We start from the raw sequence: 21968 nt of genomic DNA on the forward strand, positions 1-21968 counted from the left end.
TGGCTTTACATCAAGTATCTTTAATAATTGTCTGTTAAAACATGTGCCCACATCACAAAACACTTTAAAAAACCCCAAGTATTTTAAAATGTATGTACAATAATGCAAAAATATGCCTAAATATGTATCTAATGCAAAAAAATAAACCATTTAATAACATCTCCTTTCAAATGTCCCCTTGCTCTTCAACACCTTAAAATTAAAAAAAAAAAAAAAAAAAAAGCAAAGAGCTTAGTAAACAAACCAGTTAAACACAAATGAACAGACAAAAGCAGTGCAAAGACACGGAAGAACGGAGAGGCATCCAATTCAGCTTCCCATTCCCCTGGATTACACCACAACTGCGGTGCCGCTTGTCCTATGCCAGTTTAATTTTAGTTATAAAAAGTCAGCCTGGTGTTCAAGCTCTAAGAGGCTGCTTGTGGCACTCATTTTCCATATGAACAAAACCAAGTTAATGATAATCCAACTGAGCACCTTTTAAACCCCCTTAAACAGGGGTGAATTTCATCCTAGGTAAATATTTGATGTCCTGTGTACTCCTGCCAAGCACAGAGATCCCGTCCAACAAACAATACAGACTAAAGTCTGCCTGGACAACTGTGGTTGGAGAGAGACTTCCGCTGTTTCACAGTTAATTGTGTAGTCATCTCTTCTTTCTGCATTCCCCAGGAACTGCAAAGAAGGCTCTGGTCTTAGAATTTCAGTAAGTCCAACATCTTGTATTTGTAACATTGCAATTTCACAGGTAATTGGGCTCCTAAATATTTCGGAAGACTAGGTCTGAATGTCTGAGTTAAATGAGACACTTCAGTTGCAAGAGAAAATGCTGATCCAGTTCTTATTTGGAAGCGTTCAGGTGATTGATGTATATCCTTTATCTTGCTAGAGTTAACTGCCCCCAGAGTACGGCTGGCTGTATGTGAAATACAGCTCTTGTTTGCAAAAGCTATCTGAGGAAGTTTCAGTATTGCTTCCTATAGGAAAGGTGGCAGGAATCAAAGTGCTATTTAAGAAAAACTGCTTATAAGGCACTGGTGCAGCAAGGTTTGTGACGAACATGATTTTATGATTCCTATTTTCCAGCTGTTTAAAAGTAAGTCCATTAAATCAACCATAAATAGCAATAATAATAATAATAATAAAAAAACAACATTAGAAAAGTCCCAAACCAATCAACTTGGTATTGAAACTTAATTTATGACAGTCCCATTTCAGTGCACACATTAGCTCCTGCATGGTTTTTTAAGCTCATTGTTGGCTCATGCTCATCCTATATACAAAAGTCCCCCCACAAAGTAATGATGGGCTGAATATCTTCTACAAACAAGATATTTTTGGAGGACATCATATAATTACACATTAAACTGACAGATGATGGACAGTAATATAGGAACATATATTTGCTTACTCACTGTACATATCTATTTAAAGCTTTAAAATAATAAGAATATACATAAAATATACACTTAATTCACAAAGTAAAACAGCCCTTGACATCTGCTATTTTGCAGGGCTATGCATTTCTTCTATTAGAATTCCACACATGGAACTATCTCTGCGCGAGCTCCTCTTCATAGGCAATGGTCACTTCAAGGTAAATTAGTTCTTCATGTATAAGTAACAGAAACAGCAAAAGCTTAGCCTCTAGTCATCGCTGTCGCTCCCAGACTCACTCAACTGCAAGTCATTTCCTATGGAAAACAAAACCCAACAAAACCCAGCAAGTGAGTAGGTGTTAATTCACACTTCATAGCAAGCAAACCAAAGAACAGTCACATTTACACGGGAAGATTTAAATAATAATAACATGATAAATGAACGCAAACATCATCTGTCATTTAATGGAACTCCATGCCCAAGAACATTAAGAGCTTCATGGGGCTAATATACAGTGGGATCCAGGCCAGATGGAGTGTCCTTGGCTCCACAGCCACCAAAGCTGCTCACTGGTGGGAGAATAGCACTCCCCATGCTAGCAGCTGTGGAAGGCATTCCAGAGCCTCTACCAGCCAAACTCCTGTATATGGAGTTGCTGGGACAAGGCATTGGGGAATTCCCTGGCTTTCTCAGCCCTTTTAAAATAGATTTTTTGTTTTGCTTTAAGACCATTTGGGTAGCCAAGGCAAGGCCCCCACATGTCAATAAACCAAAAGGAATGTTAAAGCCATCACAGCTCAAGGCTATCGGCTGAACTAAGCTGACACATGCTGTGTTGGGGAGGGCCCCCCTCCGAAGTGCAAAGAGAGATCAGACAAAAGGCAGCCAGGATATGGATCAAACCTACAGCCTCAGACCTTGTTTTGCAGAACACTTGTGATTTGGTGAGGTGGAGGGGTTAAAAGGAGGCAGAATAATGCTTGTGTTCTGGTAACTAAACCTAGCTCTTCCAGCATTCTCTCATTGCCCTGCCCCAAACAGCTGCTGAGCAGCAATGCAATGCCTATGCCCTGGATTTCTTCATCTCCTCTCCTCTTTTATCAAACAAGAACTTGGGTTCCATCTACGCATGTAGATGGTCACCAGTGATTTGAATGCTCAAGGACATATTAATCCTTGGCAAAAGGATCTGAAATCCAAAGACAAGTATCATTGCCTGAAAAAAGGAGCAAAACCCTTGTTTTGACCAGCTCCCAAATTCTCCTGGAGTCAGAGGCTTCTTGATGTTCAATAACTTCTGCAGTATTGTTGTCATGGCCCAGGAGAAGCAGGGAAGAGGCAGCTCACAACCAAAAACAGGCAAATGGAGAGTCCTAATGACTTTGTCAAACTTTGGATTTCACTTAGATGTTCGTTACTGACAGGAAGACCAACAGGCCTCTCCAGTTTTACAGCAGGCCTTTGCAGTATTGTTTGTATAACATACTTGTCTTCTTGAAGCTGGAAACCTTACATTTATCTGTACTTAAGCTCCACCAGTTTCCTTTGTATGGGTGCCAAGAGACGTATGCAAGTATACCTCAGGAGGAATTCAGAGCTATTTATGACAGCTAAGTTCTAGTTTCTTGTAAATACAGTATTTTAACTCCACTAAGTTAAAATCTACCTGATCCAGCGTAAGGAAAGAGCAACAGAGATGTACACCATTTCCCCTGAGAGAGAGTCTCATGGGACAAAACTATGTTTCAAAAATGTTTTTTACACGTTTTAAAGGGTGGAGGTGAGTTTGTACTGATTCAATGCTTGCAAACACCATAGATGTAATATTTTAACCAAATACATGTCACTTTAAATTTCCCTTCAAAATGTGGTATTTGTGAAAATGCAGCTGAGACGAACACAGGCAATATAAAGTAAACACTCGGACAAAGCAATGCAGCTAATAATGAAGACCATAGAGACTGTGCATTTATGACCACAGGACAGCCTTGTGCCATTCATGATTCTATACAGACCTTTAACTGACGTTATGTGCCAATCCCACTATTTATGTCTAATCTGTGGTTTCACATTAAAATAATTCCCATTCTCTGGTGCGCCAGATCCTCCCACAATGATGACTCTTCTGCCCACTCATTCCTCCTGGATGCCTGAATTAAGGCTCAGCATGGTCAATGGGGGCCATTGCACTGATGCCCACAGACTTTAGACCAAACTGAAGCCATCTCCACACCTTCAGAGAGGTCTTGGCCCTCTGTTCAGAAAAGCTGCCCACATATTTCAGCCAGTGCAACTCCCTGGGATTCCTATTTGGCAAACTGCACTTCACGGAGTTAGCCTAACATGCTAAGAAAAGGAGTGCTCTCAAGCAGCTTCCCACAGTAATAAGACACAAGCCTTTACTTACGGAGCGTGTTCATGAGCTGATTGCTTCCTTGTGACCTGCTGGTGCCATTAGCAATAGCATTCCTGTTGTTATATTGCTGGTGCGGTGGCTGGGAAGGGGAAACTTGTGTTGGCTCTTCCCCCTCACTGCTGGAGCTTTCATCTTCACTCCCAGCTGAGCTTTCTGAATCTGATGAGCTGCTTCCACTGCTGCTGCTCATCTGCTCAATAATTTCAACTTCTGCCCTTAGCTCTGAAATAAAAGGACATTCATCTGGTTGAAACCATAAACAGTGCCCCATGGAATTTTGGAAAATGCAATAGTTTTGTCAAGTGTAATTTACCACATCAAAATATCTCACATGAAAGAGATGAAGGAAAAACAAAATTCCCAAAACCTTTTTATTCAGTTCTTGTAGCTAAATTTAAAGAAGCAACAGCTCAGGTCAGTATCATAAAACCTTCACTTCCACTATTATTATTTATATGCTTTACACTCCTGAAAACACTTCTTGCTTTTTTTTTTTTTTGATGGGTTATCTGCTCTACATACGTAGTAAGTACATTTTCTGATTGAGTTTTACAGGCCAACAGCCAGCCCATTTTTAAAAAGCATTTTAAGGTGGGAGAATCTAAATTGTTAGGTATCAGTGGTGTTTAGGCTTTTGGAAAACACAAAAAGGGGGTAGGGATGGACATAGGCACATGATCACAACAAATACTGCCCTGACTTTGGATACGTATGAAATTGCTCCAGCGCAAAGTCACACGTCTCATTTTAAACTTCAGAAGCAGATGGATGACATCAGATTAACTTTGCAGTGGGGCAGATGAGAATATTCACATGGTAGGGAGTGGCAATAATACTTTAACCTGCTATAGAGCTTACAAGTAGCCAGGGAAATACAGAGACTACTCTGAAACTGGGAAGCTATTCAAGTCAGACACACCCCACTTCACAGTTTCCAGTGCAAAGAAACACTGGAATACCATGACAGCACCGTGACAGCTCCAATAGCTAGTTTTGGCTGAACAACTGGTTACTAAACAGCTATTATGGTAACTCACCCCAAATCATACCATATTGTTAAAATTTGTAATAATTTTAAGTGGCCTAAACACTATTAGAGGACAATTCTTTTGTACCCACCTGAAGTCAAGTATCTAATGACTCAATTCACCTAAGCAGGTTTCCATAAGAGAACACATATGTTAAGCATAGGATGTGAAACCCTCAAAATATAAGCTTTTGTTGTGCTAGTAGTTCCACAGCCACAAAGTTAAAATTCAGCACTTGTCTTGGAGAAGTCACAGGCTAAAGGGACATGAATGAAAGAAGAGAAAGACGAGATATCATCTCTACCTGACAAATGGAGAACTGATGCCAGGAGTAATTCACCATAGGTCAGATGTCTTTCAAAGCAAGATGAACCCCAGCTTCTCAGCCTGGGACATCTTTCTTGTGTATGGCATAGCCAGATCACATAAAATGAGTCTTTCCTTTATGTAAAAATGGCACAGTTTTAATGCTTCTTATCTCCTGCCCTTGCAGGAGCAAGTCTGAGCAACTAGAACTCTTTCCTTTTTTAATAAGGCACATTTTCCTTGAGCTGCTTAACACTATAGAGTAACAGCTAAGTTTTCAGCCTCCACATTATCTGCTGGAGAGGGTTCCTCTAGCTCAGCGTGTATTGGTTTGAGAAATTAAGTTTTCTTTTGCCAGTTTTAAACCCACTATTTTTCAATTTCGAAGTTCAGAGCTCAATTTCAAATGCTGTAGTTATACTGACTCAGAGGCAAGGAAGGCACATTGAAAGGAACAACCATATGACTAGCTCCAGCTGGGTATTAAGGATAGTGTGGTTGTTCCTCTAACTTTCTTCCTAAATCTAGATCCCTGACTAGACTGCATGTACTCCCTGTACTTTATTAGTATGCCACTTAAAAATTACTCTTTCATCATGAAGACATAGTTAAGAGACCATTGGAAGAGGAAGGAAGAATATATGATTAGGCCAGCAGAAGATATTACTTTGTACTGTAGTATCTTTTTCCCTTATTCCCTTCCAACACAGTGATGCAGGCTTTAAAAATCCATTTCATGCCTCGACTCCTCGACAGGCAAATGAGCACCTGTAAGGTACTGTTCTGTTATGGGTAGGATAAGTCTACCCATATCGAGGACTTCAAATGTTCCCAGTGTTCGAGGCTAAGAAATTCATAGGGGAAAGCTAAAAAGGTAAACAGGAATAAGGGTTCTTTCACTTCAAAATGTCTGGGTTTAAGATTCTTTTCCCTAGCTTAATGACATAAAATTTCCACATACTTCTAGTGATGGAGTTGTAAGTTATAGTGATGTTAATAATACATTACTAGAAATATCCTGGATTCTAGCAAGCACAATCACATACAGACCACAGTTCCTATTGCAGAAAGATTCGGTAAACAAGTCTAATAAAGGACAAATGTCTGAGAAGTAATGCTTATAGAGCTAGTCTATGGCTGAAATGGAAGAGTGTTGGCACACAGGCTGAGAACATAACATCCCAGAAAGCAGCATATAAAACAGTGTGAAGAAGGTGAAGCAATCTAAGAGCCATTGGTGGTGATAGGGAAAAGATGCAACAAGAAATGCACTTAAGAGAACTAGGAAAAAAATCTCAACAAGAAGTTTGAACTTGATACAACAGGCAAGAAGATAAATGAAGTAAGCAATGGTCTGATGAATGGGAAAGGAAGATTAGCCTAGCTAATTTTAAACAGAGCTAGAGATTAGTGTCAGACTGAAAAGTAAGGGTTTTCTGCAGAAAACTAAGAGCCCATGAAAGAGGTTTGATTATGAGGGGGGAAAGGGAGAATGCTTTGGAAGAAGTGGTAAGGCTCACTATGCTGAATACAGGCAGGAAAAGCAAAACAGCACCAGTGTCACAAGCTTCAAGGACTGGGAAGTTAAGGGTGTTATTAGTGACAGTGGTCACTGGTGGAAACTTAGTCCAAGCCCATCTTCAGGCCAACTTTTGCCTCACAGGCTGTCAGCTTCCTTTCAGGTCTCTCTTGTCTCTTAATTCCTTGAGCCCAGAATTCTAAATACCTCGTCTGTGTATATGAGAAAAAAGTAATGATTTTCACTAATGTTATGGCGGCTGCTGCATCACTACAAATCTGCTAGGCAGAACTCCAGCAGGATGACTAAGGAAGCCTGTTCAAAACCCTCTTGTGTCACACTGTCAAAGACAGTGGCTAAGCCAATGATGACACCAAAGCTCTACAGAAAAACTACATGTGTTTTAAAACTGATTTTGCATTTTCCTATTTGCCTGTTATGCTTAGTGCAGTTATAGGTACTGAAGCCCTGGCTAAACATTTCCTTGCAGTGCCTCCAATTAAAATAGTTGTGCGTGTGTATGTGTACATATATGCCAAGCTGAACAACAAGAGTTAGGCCTTTCCTAGATCTTTTTGCACCGTAAGATGCAAATGCCTGATGTTGATGTGCCTTAAAGGTTTAAAAGATGACAAGAGTTAGAATGTGCAGCAGTTACTTTTACAAAAGCTTTTCATACAGTATAGTTTTGAACACTTGCCTTAATTGAGTCTGTATCATCTGAAAAGACTGACACTGTTAGGGGAACCTTAACTTTTGCACATTTCATGCTACAACTGTAGGCTTTCTTTGAAGAAAACAAAAGGGCTTACTGTTTTACACTGGCAGTCAATGCAGTTTTTAGAGTAAAAAAATTCAAGGTCAGAAATCATTACACAAACAGAACAGCCTTTCTCAACAGGAATGTCGTCTGTATATATTCAGTATCAAATGCCCTAACTTATTTCCATAATCATTTCTAAGTGTTCTTACTACTTAAGAACCAATAATAGGTTCTCGATTCCAATAGGCTCTACAGAATTTTTAACTAAAGCTCTAACCTTGGGCTGCAAGAACACCAAGGACTTTTGGAAATAAAGTCTTTCAGCTTTAGGGAGAATAAGGTTGTATGCCTATAGCAGAATGCTTACTGTTAATAATGGTATGCAAGGTGGAGAGAAATCAACTTAATACTGGCACTTCATGCATGTGGAGATGACAGCTAGAAGAGGCAATATTTTACACTGAGGTGCAAAAAGTTTGATTGAGATGTCCTTAAGAGACAAACACAGCACTAGGGCATAATCCCTACCAACCACAGCTGCATTTAGGTAAACAAGATCTGCTCCGATTTTTAAGCACTGAATTTACAGTCTCCCAAACCAGAAATGTTTCTGTGGGTTTTATCCCTCCCTCCCCCCCGGCCCTTTCCTCCCAAGTCCAACATGCTGTAATTATGTCAATGTTATTGAAAACATTTTTGCTGTGGTCAAATATGTCTCATAAAAGCTGATTATTTCAGGCACATAAATGGTTGCATTGTGGTATATGTGTGCAAATGTTCACTGCTTAATGAAATGTTATCAGATGTAGTGAAGTCTTCAAACAGAAAAAGCTCTTACCCTCTCTTTTGCTCCTTTCAGGTAGGAGGACAATATAAAAGCTTATAGGGTAAAAGATTCCTCTGGTGCAGGACCCTAGACACAGCCTCCCAAAGGCTTTTCTGCATGAAGGAAATGACTGGTTCAGCTCCCACATGCTCTGCCTCTGTCCTTGGCCACTGTTGTTTGAACAGCTGTGTAATGGGACAGAGAGCTAGCTGTGTAATGGGACAGAGAGCTGACCTACCTGAAAGTTCACTTCCCAGCTCCTCTGTAAGGGGAGCTATGGGAATGCCTGGAAAGGGGAGCAGCTGGAGGGTACCTTAAAACTATTACTGAACATCATGAGGACTGTGTGTCTTACCACACTCTTAAGTAGGGTATACTGGGTGCAAGAGAGTGTCATAGCACCAGAAATCCTTTCAACCATCTCCTTTGGAGATTGTAAGCTCTGTGCTGTGTCCATTACAAAAAAACCTCACAGGACTTCAGCTTTATGTTTATCTTTCTTTCATACATAGGAGGTACTTCACCCTAAACAGAAAGCTACTGCTTGAATGGAAAGAACAGTCTCTTCAGAACTTATAAGTCTTTGTTCATAAAAGACAGGGCTGAAGATTACCTCACAGCTTCTACCGTTAAGTTTTATTAATTATTATCATTGCAGAATGGTGTCATTTTAGTTCTACTTTTCCAAAGTAGGTTCTTATGATATACATGGTTTAGTAATGCTAATGTTCTAGATAATCACTGCTAGGAGAAAGTTATAAAGAGTATATACGGTAAGCAAAGAAACTCCTGCTCAGGTATTTGTGTTCTCCTGGGGCCTTGAACAACTCTCCCTATAAAACACCAACTTGAAGTCCTATTTTTAGTACAAGTCAGGTGTTCTTTTGCTTGAGTTTGGAAATAGAACTCTACAGGTTATATATTTGGAGGTACTTTCCAATAAAAGGTGATCAGGTGGCAAAAAAAACCCCACAAACTAGGACAGTTCTAAACAATATGACATATTTCAGACCACTAGAAAATGGTCACTGTAGAACAGATGTGACACCAGACAAATGTAATCACTCTACTACAGCATGATGTTTACAAATTGCTGTATGTATACAAAAGAGTGCCCCAAAGGTTAAGTAACTTATTACAAGAAAAAAAAAAAACAAACAACAAACCACATTTAAAATTCACAACTAATTCAATATTTAAATTGATATATCATGTGTTATCTTTCTCCTTACCTATTACACAGAAAATAAAAATGGCAATGCAGCTAAGGGAACTGTAGCTAACAGACTCTCAGATGTTGATTCTGTCTGCTGACCACGTCCAGGTATTGATAATACTACTGCTGTGAAAGAGTGAGACCAGTCAGCACTTATGCAAACACACAGATAGCTTAGCAGTAAAGATGTCACTTAGTGATTACCATGAATTGAAAAAAATACCCTGCTAAGTAATTAACATAGTCTGGGCAATTAATATAGGCTAAGTCTACAGGAAAAAAAAAAGCTATATGGGACAGAGGAAAAAAGAGAACGAAAGAGAGACCCAGAAAAAACCCAACAAACCTAGACAGAAAGAACAATCTTAAAATAAAATAATTGCATCTGGTGCCAGACAAACACAAGAGACCCAAATACAAATTGAAATTTAAAATCTCCCTCATTCTGACCGTGTAATCCACAGCAAAATCAGGTATCACACCAGTATGAAAGGAAAGACACGGGCAAAGAAAGTGTGCCCTGCCCACAGTGAAATACTAAGACAAAGCGTGGCTGGGGCATGAGACTGAGTTGAGCCATCATCTCTTCCAAGTACGTTAACAGAAGTAGAGCAACTATATGGCAGATGTGACCAAAGCTGCAGAGGAGTGGCTGCGGTAAAGGAGAAGCTGCAGGGTTCTTCACTTTCTCATCCCTCCCCTATTAGCATTACTTGGCATGCCACAAGCTCCAAGTCTTGTGATGGGAACATAGCTACCCAGCCCTTCCAACCCACTGGCAAATGGCTCCAAACTTACTCACTGTAGGAATAACTTTCGTCCAAGTTACTTGACTGCATAGCTAGATCTTGGCTTTAGTTGTTGTTGTTGCCTAAGACACTCATTCAACTCGTCTAGCACTCAGCTACAGGTTTCTGAATTTACGCTTATTTTGTCTTCTAAGAACAGAGGAATAGCCTGGAAGAGAGAAAATTATCCAGAAAGAGGAAGTTCTCTCATGCCAGAGAAGACTGCAGTATAAATATCTATGCTGGCAGAACAGTATAAATAATTCACTAAGATGCCTTAAAATGAGATATAAAGATGACAAACCAGCTGTCAAGTAACATCTTTTAATCCCTGAACATTCTAATGTTTTTATAAATTGCACAGTTACAGTTTTTATTATAAAGAAGAAAAACAAAACCAACCAACCCTCAGGAAACTACAAACCCTTCTTTACCTCTCTTTATGTCATCCAGCTGAGGCTCAGGTGAGGGATTATCTTTCAAAGGAGAAGTTTTAGGTCCAACTGCTGGTTTGTTTGGGGCTCTGAACTGTGAAGGAGGCTGAGATGCTCGGGCAGACTGTTGCTCTATTCGGGCTTGGATCTTACTGCTACCTTCCACTCTGAAAAAATAACCAGAGTCATTCAATGGTACTATGTGACTATATTCAGCTTTTTCAATATCCTTGAATTAATTCATCATCTGTACAAATCTCTGTTTTGTAAAGATAAACATTGAATTACAGCTTTCTGTATGCAACACTTGCTTTCAGTGACAAATAAGCATATACAGCTACACTGCAACTCTTACAAAATGAATTTTCAAATCCAGATGTGGTTCAGCAGTGCCAAATTTGCTGCTCTAAGAACAATGAAGACTTTAATTTCATAGACTCATAGAATGGTTTGAGTTGGAAAGGACCTTAAAGATGGTCTAGTAAATTAGTATTTGTATTTCATCTAGTAATCTGTATCTAGTAATTTAGCAATTAGTATTTGTATTTTTTAAAAAAGAACAAGTAATCATAGTAATTTAAAGTAAGTACATGATGAAATAGATCCACTCATAAGAAAATCCTGCTTAAAATCACGGCAAAAGAAACAATTTTCTTACTTGCAATTAAATCATCTCAGATTGAACTCTCTTAGAGGTCAATCTGACTAGAACACTTGTTCTTCCTGCTAAATACAGTATGTAAAAGCATTTAATTCCTGGTTTTCATTCATTTGCTATTATCCCTTAAAAATAGTTTAAGCTGTTCCTTAGTGGGAAATAGTCTCCACAATAATGCTATGCCTAGCTCTTCACTTGAAATCAAGTGTCTCTTCCTCCTACTGAATCAGTGATGTGACTGATATTGTCAGACAGTCAACATCCTTGGCAGAAAACCAAAACAGAACAGAATAAAACCTACTTATTCAGGTCCTTCTGTGGCAAACCATATTGAGATTAAAGTTTGTGGTGTAGTTTATCATGTAACACCAAAGCCTTTTGGGGTATGGCTTTATGTAGTGTAGCATGGAAGCAGCTTATGTGGATATTAGAACTTAGTTTCAGTTCTAGGAGGGTCCCAGCTCAGCAGTGTGACACTTTGTGCCTTTAAGCTCATCCTACTGAAAAACAAGTTGAACTAGTCCATGTGGAACTTCTGGGATTTCACCTAACCTGCTTCTGGTATCTGAACTAGCACATTTAGCACTATCTCAGGTATCTCTGTGCTTCATTGAATTGTAGATGCAACCTCAAAAATTAAGCACAGAACCACTTTTTCATTCATCACTGAAAGGCAGCTATTAGATACCACATTTACAATAGGAGTGAGGATTTGGGTATATACTCACTGCCTCAAATGAAAGGTAAAAGCAAAAGATTGTTTCCGGTATTAATTATGCTCTTGGAACTACAAAAGGTTTTATGCACAACAAGTGCAATTACTCCCCCATTAATGTCATCAGGATGTTGACACTAAAAACTCTGCTCCCACAGAGTGTCACCAGGTCATTAAAGATCAAAGTAGCCATGAAAAAAAAGACACTTCTGATGCTGACAAGTGAATGACTTTGCAAAGCACTACTCCTCAAAACAGGGATCCCCAGTTTTTCACTAACCTGCCTCTGCTTAAGAAAAGTGGAAATATTTTTCACCTCACAGAGCCAAAACTCGGTGGATCCAAACACCCCACTGAGCCTAAGCCCTCCTGCACTTTGCGCTGTTCTGACTTAAGCTTCACCTGGGCAAAGTCCAGCAGAACTTAAATTGGGAATTCATATCTCATCTATGATGTGCTCGTATCCACTGAACAAGATGAATGCCACATGGATGAGTTTTCACATCACTGATTCAGGAGTGTTACGGTCCATTTGCCTCGAACTCAAGGTGTTCTTGGCTAACTTTCAGCCAACTGCTGATGAGCTGCAACTCGTATTTCTAGTAGTTTTAGCAGCTAAAAGTTCTACCCTGCAATAAACGTGTGGGGTTTTTAAAATGTAAAACCTGTAGAATTATTTAAGAGCTTTTCTTCACAAGACAATTGAATAATTGCTTTCCCTTTCAACAGCCTGTGGTCCAGTGATACTGAAAGAACATAATCCAGAGACTTCAGGTACTTGCCGAGCAGCAAGACTATGAAAAATGTTCCAGCTACACAGTTTGTAGTGTTTGTGCAGCAAAGAAACAATATCGGGTCAGAGTAAATTTCTGGCCTTAGCAATTCTTCTAGGCAAAATCTCATAACTATTACTTCTACAGGCCCTGTGCCCGCCCATCCCCGTCCCCTCTCCCCCCTCCCCATTTGGAGGCTTTAGATTGTGTTCTATTTTATATATTACTGATCCAAAACAGGGATGAGTGTTTCATCTTCCCTAGGAGTGTATTATTAAAGATCATGGCTCCCACAGGAAACTGTAGGGTACAAACCTAGAAAGTTCAGCAATCCTTTAGACAGCCTAATATTTCTATTGTCTTTTTCAGCTAACTACAGATTCCTGAAACACATCCCATCCTTCAGGCAGCTTCCAAAGCTTCGAATCATGGGAGGTGCTTAACTGCAAGCTATAATTATGTTCTTTCAGCACTGGAGAATTTACAAATTCTTTACTCTTGAATTTACACTCCTGTTCACATTTTCAGGCAAGATAAATCGACATGTAAAGCCCATAAGGTTTAATAATTAAACATCACTACAAAACAAAAGAAAACTGAGTTCTGGTTCAAAAGACAGTCTGAAAAAGAAACTTCAGCAAAAATTAATCCTATCAACAGCCCTGTCCCTAGGTTTACCTTGTTTTTTTGACTTGAATGCTGCTATTAAGTTTTTCCAGCACATATTCCCCAGAGTCATGGTTGATAATAAGCACACAGTCCTTCTGATACGGCCTCTTATTTCCTCTAAATACAGTCATTGGTGGAGTCGAACCCTGGTATCAAAGAAAGAGCACACATTTGTTTGGTTATATTCCCCTACTCAAAAGTTTATATTCATTTCTCTTAGTGATTATATGTGTTGTTCTGACCAAGAGGTTAAGCACTTAGTTCCTACAGAAAATGTTCATTCATGAAAAGGGAAAAATAGTTATATGCAGTAGATCAGATGTTTTCTCATAGCAATATTATGCCTTTCATCATTTTAAGTGTCTCTGCAGTGACAAAACATGTTCTTCATGGTTGCCATTATTTACAGTTCTCATTCCCAAAATGGTAGCGTCACTGAATTTGCATAGCTGGCCCTGACAAGTGTCAGAAATCTTCTTGACATTTCTGCTCTGGAAATCTTAGGTTTGGCTAAGAAATAAAATTCCAATTATTCGTGTAGCAGAACTGTTTCCTAAAGAAATATGTGGTCAATTAAAAAAGAATTTAAACTGCTTTGTATTTTAAAAAAGGGCAGTGTTATCATAGTGCATTACAAGCAACTGTCACTAACTATGCAAGAACAGCTGTCTTCTTCAAAGTCAGGTGCAGAATCCATGGTCTATCTGCACACAGCAGCATGGACACACATGTTGCCATGCCAGAAAAGGACCTATTACTCAAGGGGGATATAGAGAAGTATGTTCTCAGTTGCGAAACTTGCTCAGACTTCTCTGTAATGCATAGCTACTGTAGAAAAGGAATTTAAAAAGAAAATGTTCATGTGCACATTTGCACATGCTGTAGGAAAGCAACCAAAATTGAGGAGAAAAGGAAAAAACACGCTCTTCTACAGATTTTTTCTGAGTAGCAAAAAGGAATATCATACTTTAACCACTCAGAATGCAATTCCTTTTCTTCATGTTGCTAAAAATAGAACATGTTTGAATTTAAAATGGGTTTAGAACCGTAAGGGTGAAAAATCTGAATTCCCAACAAAGATCAGTAAGAGATAGAGATATGATTCAGAAAATATGTCTCAAGAAAGTCATGTCTTCAAAGGCATGTTACATTTTTAGCATCCTGCATTTAAAAGAGGAAAGCAACATTGCTGAGAAGAAAAAGCAAACTGAAAGTCAAATCCTGCTTGCTGTTGACAACTAAATGAAGAGATGTATAATGGACAAATTTAAGGAAAATTGATCAAAGTTTGTTGCTATCATTCTGCTACCCAGAAGCCTCCTACCTCAGCAAAGAATGATTTTGCCTGAAGAAATAAGCAGAAATGGAATGCTGCTTAAGCAAATTAACAGTCCCATCCTTCTACATAAAATTAAATGTTTAGGTTTTATGTTAGTACCTAAATAACACTGGCTTACAGATTCTGCTGATTACAGGAGAAAAGAAGGTGGTAGGTGAAACAGGTGACATTTAATCAATTTGTTTTCATGCTTGAAGCTTGGGGTTTTTTTTTTTAAATAAACAGGAATTCTTCACTTCTCCAACCAAAACTGTTTATCAAACACTAAAGCCACTAAATCCACATGTACTTCAATTTATCCAAGCAGCAAGGGACACCAAAATACCTGCACTGAACAAATTCTTGGGGATATCCTCAGGGACCAAGCAATTTCAAAAACCAACTTAGAATCTGAATCTTATCCAGCTGTTGGAAAACTGAGAACCAAAAGCAGAATCCAAGAAATTCAGTAAATCTTGTCAGGATTAAATGATCTCAAAACTTCTCACTCTTTTCCAGTATGTTTAGTATTTTCCAGCTTTCTGTCCAGAACACAGGCATCACTTGCCTTGGAACAATACACACACAGTAGCTGCACTGAGTGCAGTTAGCTGCCTAAGCCTCCAAAGCATACAATAAGCTTAAAGTTGCTCATACTCATGGGAAGACAATAAAATTAAACTTAAGAGTACAGAGATTCTGAAAGAGACATTACAAGTGATGTTGTTCAACACAAAAAAATGAATGAACAACACTGTTCCAAATCATTCCAAGGTGAATGCCTCTACTATTAATCGTATTGTTACCTGCTCTCAAATAGCACTGCCATGGTCATCGTTTTTATAGACAAAAAACAGTATATGACCTCCTGGAGCACTTAAGCGTGATCAAAAACGTATAAAAAACAGGAGTGGGGAGAAGCAGGCTAAAGCCTCATTCAGTGAGAATTGTCACAGTACCATCACCTACCAAGTAAACCCACCAACATGCTAGAATAAACAATACCAAAAGGATCTAACACACAGCTTCCAAACTGACTGTTGCCCCCCTGCTAGCAGCAGACCCATCAATGTCTGTGGGTTCTGGTTTATTGGCTTGACATAGAGCATTAACTCCAGCTAACAAACAAATCCAATTCAAGCATGCAAGCACTTTGTTTTGGTAAGGAAACCACTGAACCTTCAATTACAAAACAGCTGCACCTATAAACAGTTTAATCACTTGTTTTATTGCCATTTGACCATCATCCTCACACAGTAGATCTTTCTGGCATAATTTCAGGAGGAAGTGGATGGGAAATCACTTAATTGCCACTCACCAGGCCCGACCTCCCCTTGCTTCCACTCATAAAGATAAAGGCATGGAACTTTCTATGCTATCTGTATGCCCAGAAAGCCAGCCGTATGCTGGGCTGCTTCAAAAGCAGCATGATGAGCAGGTCAAAGGAGGGGATCTTGCCACTCTGCTCTGGTGAGACCCCACTCGGAGCACTGTGTGTAGTTCTGGTGTCCTCAACATAAGAAGGACATGGAGCTGTTGGAGCAAGTCCAGAGGAGGCCACGAGGATTGATCAGGGGCTGGAGCACTTCCCATACGAAAACACACTGAGAACATTGGGGCTGTTCAGCCTGGAGAAGAGAAGCTGCGTGGAGACCTCAGAGCAGCTTCCAGTGTCTGAAGGGGGCTACAAGGATGCTGGAGAGGGACTCTTCATCAGGGACTGTAGCGACAGCACAAGGGGTGATGGGTTCAAACTTAGACAGAGGAAGTTCAGGTTAGATATAATGAAGAAGTTCTTCCCTGTGAGGGCGCTGAGGCGCTGGCACAGGTTGCCCAAAGAAGTGGTAAATGCTCCATCCCTGGCAGTGTTCAAGGCCAGGTTGGACAGAACCTTGGGTGACACAGTCTAGTGTGAGGCGTCCCTGCCCATGGCAAGAACAGGCTGGATGATCTTAACATTTTTTCCATTCTATGATTCTAGGTTTTAGTAATGGGAAAAATATGCTTACAGGCATACCTGTGACTTCTGAACATCAAACCTTGACTAAAGTCCAAATTACTCAGCCTTTCTTCATTAAGCCATTGCACCAAAAATGGCTAGAAACCAGGCACAGAACTTCAGCTAACAGTAAAAGTCTTATAGTCACTCAAGGAAGAGTAGGAAGGAAGAAATTAAAAGTAAAGAATGGACTGCAACCTTACAAATATAACCCTTTACGATTCAATTGTACAGCCCTTTCCTAGGGTAACACAGTACAAGTCTGGCTGCTCAATTATTGAACCCATTTCTATTAATAAAAATGAAAGTGAAAGTAGCATTTATATTAGACTGTAGCTACAATGCAAATTTTTTGGACAGTAAACAAAGACATACATAACACACTTACTGGAATATGTGGCAAAGTGATCGTTACGTCATCTCCTTTACCCACTTGGAGCTCCCCCTCACAAGATGTATCAATCGATGCTGGCTTAAAATCATCTAAAGAGGAAAACAATTACAATTACATTTCTTAGAGTATTCAGAAGTGTCATCCTGCCCTGCAAAGAGTTACTGCACATTACTGTGATTATAGGGAATGCTAAAATACATGCTAGTGTTTACAGCAGGGGTGGAATAACACACCAGTACAATGTGTGTGGCAATGTGCCCCAGCCATATGACAATACCAGATTCTGAACTTCCTTTTTAAAATGGAAATAAGGTTCTAGACCTTGTGTTAGAAGCCCAAAAGCAGACTACTCCAAACCCCAGGCTTTGACTGACACTGAATTTTGCAGGCAAGTGTAAAACTGTACCATGCATCTCAAAAGAGTATCAACTTCAAGACCGAGGGCTCTGCATGGCTCTTGCCAATTCCAAAGCTGAGGACTTTCTCTGTGACCAAGACTAATTTAGTGATACCAACTCATTAAGTCTTCTTGCTATTTCTGTCTATTTAACAGCTATCTTGCCTCCACACTACCTCCTCAAGAGTAGAGGAGACCTCATATCTCACTTATGAGGAAAAAAAAAAAAGGTGCTGATCTCACTTCAGCAAGCTCCATGCTCCAAAGCCACTACAGATAGAAAGCATGACTATGGTGAGACACTACTGGCTTTAAACTAACCCTGGCTTTAACTATTTTTGATGCATTTTAAATGCAAAATGCTTTGTCTCCCAAACAAGGCACTCTGTTTAGTGTATTTATTTGAACTAAGAACATTTTAACCTAAAAGCATTTTCCGCTCGTTATTCTGTTGTGTTGATGAGCCATAAACCCCCCAGTCCCAAACCCCTATCAGAACCAGTAACACTCTGACAAAGGATTTAGACAAAGTAAAATAAGATCAGACAGATATAAGTCGGCTTGCTTTGTTTGTTTTTAAAATTGGTTTCCATCCAATTTTAGCATCTCTGGATATGGATATAAGGAGGTGCAATTATATTCACAATCAAGGCTTTTAATTACTGCATGAGTTAAGAAATTAATATCTCAGAACAAATGTAAAACATAATTCCACTATGAAAAGCACACTTGCAGAAAAAAAACCTGCAAACAAAAAAAAAAAATCCCAAACCAACCTAAAAACCCCAACCCAAAACCAACCAACAAAACCCCATCTTGTAATAAATTCTCATTAAGACGATGTTAATGTCTAATTGCATTTTAGTTTGACAGCACCACAGGCAGAATCAGGCACACTTGACTTAATCCTCATGCCTTGACTGCCAGACCAAATCATACCCTTAATTTTCATCTGCGCAATCTATTTCTAGCTATTTTTCCCACCTACTTTATGTGCAAGCTTGCCAAATAAAACAAACCAGCTGCACAAGATCTAGTGTCTTTACCAAAAAGAGATAGAGTTTTGACAATGCAATCACTAGCTTAAGAAAGAAGTGCTAGTGATATCAGCAAAATATTGTTACTCTAAACGAACACTTAACAAACCATTTTCATTTGGTTAGCCTACTAGACGTACGCGCTTGGCTAATCTTCCTGGATCAAGTGTCCCTCCAAACATACCCACAGTTCTTTTTGCAAAAGCCAAATGTTTTTAAGATGTGTTTTACAGGGATAATCCAGTTTTTCTGCACAGTATTTCATAAACATTACGGACTGAAATATTTTAAGAAGGCCGAAACAAATTTAGCCTAAGAAAATCCTCTTACTGCACTTTGTGTGAAAAGGATTATGGGAACAATAGAATGCTCAGATCCCAGATAAATCAGTCCAGATTAACAGCTGGAAAAAAAAAAATTATAACCACAAAATGAAGAGATCTCACTTGAAAGTCATGGATGGAAAACACAGCACGCAGAAAAGTCTTCTGAAACAAAACTGCATTCTTCCAGTTGTAGTCAGAAAAGTGTTAGCTTTGCAATCCCTTAAGAAACTGATTATTGAAGCACTTTCAATTCAGTGTATTTCCATCTAGATATGGCTTGGGTTCAATTCATAAACTATCAGACAACAACTTCATTCATTTCATAGTTCGGATATTTTAAAATTTTGATTTATAAATGGAGATTTGCTAGTATGTTAGTGCTGGATAATACTGTTCAGTGTTATTTACAAACAGTTAAATGTACCAAACTTTGGTATGGTGTTCTTCAGCATCATGGAATTATGTATAACCAAAGGGGTGAAACACACAAAATTTCAGTGCTAATCCATGAGACAGAATTTACTATTGAGCAAAACAGCTTTGCCTCAATCATTGACCATCTGCTTGAGTAACAGCTCCATCTAGAAAGCTGTTCTTTCAAGTCGCACTCAGGTGACTAATATCACCAAAATCCTTAGTCGTAGCATATGAACACGGGCTGTGATGCTGGGCCTAGGATTATGCACCATAAAACAAAAAATCCTACTGTTAACTGTATAAATTTCCTACCTTAATACAAAGCTACTGAAATACAAGTTTAGTACTACTTTCATTTACTGTTGGTGATTCACTACTCATTTTAAATCCTGATTTAGAGGAAGAAAAAGCAATTTCTTCCCAAAGAATTCAAGGACAGAGAGTGAGCTTCTCTTCTAAACAATTTTCTATTAAGAAATTAAACGTACCCAGTGCTAAATAGAATACGGAATAATATACGGTATCTTTAAAAAAACCCACATATTCTTCCAATGATTCAGAAACTTCCTAACTGCTCAAGGCTCTACCTCAACATTTATCTAACACTTATTGGGCAGTACTGTATGTGTCTGAGTGGCTTCTGCTTGCTTTCCTTATTACAGCTGCTGGAGTCGGGACAGCCAGGGACAGGGCTGCTGGGATACATGTTGCCTCACCACGAAATAGCCAGCTAAAACTCAAACTGTGGGTGTTTTAGCTGCTGACCAGCCTGTGGCGACTTGTCCTGCAAATACCATTTAAAATAATAATAAATAAAATCGCAAGCCGCCTCCTCACCGAGGGAGTTCGCTTTATGCTCCCAAGCGATTCACATACGCCTCCTAACAAACTTGGCGAGCTGTTCGCCTGCCCTGGCCTGTCTCGCTCACACCGCCTCCCCACCAGCGCTCCCGGCCGACATCCACCTTCCCCATCTCCGCTCAGGCTGCCCGCCGTGGGGGGACACCTTTGTGGGGAAACATTCGCGGGGGTAGCGGGGAGGGAAGACGGGCGCTGAGGGGGGACGAAGACCTGCGGTGGCGGCGCGAAGCAGTGGCCGGGTAGCGACTCTGCTCGCCGTGGAGGACCGGAGGGCCACGCACACTGGCGGGGAGGGGACGGCCATTAACCAGTAAGAAGCCGCGGCGGGACCGTGGGGGGAGACCTTGGAGAGGATGGCGGGGCACCGGGCAGGTACCGCCGCCCGCTCCCGGGCCGCCCCGCGGGAAGGGGTGCGAGGAGCGGGGGGCTCACCGGCAGGAGCGGTGAGTGCGGCAGAAGGAAACGCGCCGCCGGAGCACGGGGGAGGCAGCAGAGGGACGGGTCGCGGGGAGCGGGAGGAGAGAGGGGAGGAGGAGGTGGCCGCGGCGGGGCCCGCCGGGAGACAGACGGGGTGGTGCTCACAGCGGATGGTGTGGAAGAAGGCCTTGGGCCGCCGCTCGAAGCTCTCGCCCAGCTGCAGCGGGTGCTCCTCTTTGTCCAGCAGCGAGTTCGCTGAGCCGTTCATGGCCCCAGTCCCGTCCCCTTCTGGCCCAGCCGGTCCCTTCCTCTTCTCCGTGCGCTGCCGCCTCGTGCCCTTCCGGGGGCCGAGTGCAGCCGGGAAACTGCTCCGGGGCCGCCGGCGGCGGCGGCGGCGGCGGATACAGCGGCGTGAGGCGAGGCGAGGCGGGACGGGACGGGACGGGACGCTGGGCTGAGAAGGGCTGCTAGGCCGAGGGGGGCTGCTGTCCCCGCGCAGGGGACGCAGGTCCGGGAGGGGCGTCCCTGAGAGGAGAGGTGGGAGCCCGGCGCTCCCCGCCCTCGGGAGGGAGGATAGGATAGGGTACGGCAGGGATGGGTTGGGGGGTCCTTCCCTGCCGGGGTATTCCTGGCGTCGGACGCGGCCCCTCTGTTTCGTAGCTGTTGCCTGGAAACCGGTTTGACTGTGGGGGCAGCGGGGGCTATTGTCTGCGGTCTTAGGGCTGCATTAAACATCTTTAAAAGGGCCTTTATCCTAAGCATAGGCTGTTAAAAGTGTTTTTGTCATCGTGCTAACTTCCTGCCTCAGCGTTTTCTGAGTGTAAACGGGTCAAGTGAAAAGAGCTTGGATTTTTTTTTTCCTAGCTTGTCTTATGAAGAGATATAAACATTGATCATGCCAGGCCTATAGTGGACATTTTGCTGATTAAACTTCTATTTGGAAAATGTGGTCTTCTTGAGGAGACTTTCTTTCAGGGGAACCTTTCTCTGCAACCTTTTCCTGTTGTTTTTGAAGGAAAACAAGGATGTCTGCTCCAGTGAAGCTGGACAAAACGTTGACAGTTCTTTATTTCATTTGCACACGTTTTATTTTATATTTGTATCATGTAAGGGGTTTTGGGGGGTTTGTTTTCTTTTTTGGTTTGGTGTTTTTTTGTTTGTTTTTTTTTTTGCATTAGGGTATTGTTTTTTGTCTTATTTCCATTTTGGCACAATGACACCAATGCCTGGTCCTGAGCACTGACATACACAAGTAGCATGTGTTGGCTACCTGGGCTTCCCTGGCAGTTACTGGATGATGCAGTGTTTAAT

General features: G+C 40.9%; 2 protein-coding genes across 4 annotated transcripts in view; one reads left to right on the plus strand and one right to left on the minus strand.

The window, feature by feature from the left end:
* Window positions 1-21302, minus strand: EAF1 (ELL associated factor 1). The gene is made up of 6 exons (XM_030510147.1): window positions 20823-21302; window positions 17197-17291; window positions 13501-13637; window positions 10677-10843; window positions 3788-4018; window positions 1-1694 (listed from the first exon to the last, which is right to left on the minus strand). The coding sequence occupies exons 1-6, from the start codon at window positions 20923-20925 to the stop codon at window positions 1648-1650; spliced, it is 780 nt and encodes a 259-aa protein (XP_030366007.1). The 5' UTR covers window positions 20926-21302; the 3' UTR covers window positions 1-1647.
* METTL6 (methyltransferase like 6) overlaps window positions 20582-21968 on the plus strand; it is an 8938-nt gene continuing 7551 nt past the window's right edge. The window contains exon 1 of one of the 3 annotated variants that reach the window (XM_030510123.1): window positions 20582-20683. The gene's annotated coding sequence lies outside the window, so the exon portion shown is untranslated. Of the gene's footprint in view, window positions 20684-21011; window positions 21074-21144; window positions 21166-21968 lie in introns of those variants that run through there. The other 2 variants (XM_030510133.2, XM_030510137.1) reach the window with 2 other exon arrangements.

This window comes from Strigops habroptila, chromosome 1, assembly GCF_004027225.2.
Source record: "Strigops habroptila isolate Jane chromosome 1, bStrHab1.2.pri, whole genome shotgun sequence".
Taxonomy (NCBI): domain Eukaryota; kingdom Metazoa; phylum Chordata; class Aves; order Psittaciformes; family Psittacidae; genus Strigops; species Strigops habroptila.

Bases quoted from the DNA above. Each gene is read 5' to 3' on its own strand.
- EAF1 (XM_030510147.1), bottom strand. From the start codon at position 20,925: ATGAACGGCTCAGCGAACTCGCTGCTGGACAAAGAGGAGCACCCGCTG. The intron at 4,019-10,676 runs GTAAAGAAGGGT...CTTTTATTTCAG, and splicing joins GCTGGATGACATAAAGAGAG to AGCTAAGGGCAGAAGTTGAA. The intron at 1,695-3,787 runs GTAAGTAAAGGC...TGTTTTCCATAG, and splicing joins TCAGCTCATGAACACGCTCC to GAAATGACTTGCAGTTGAGT.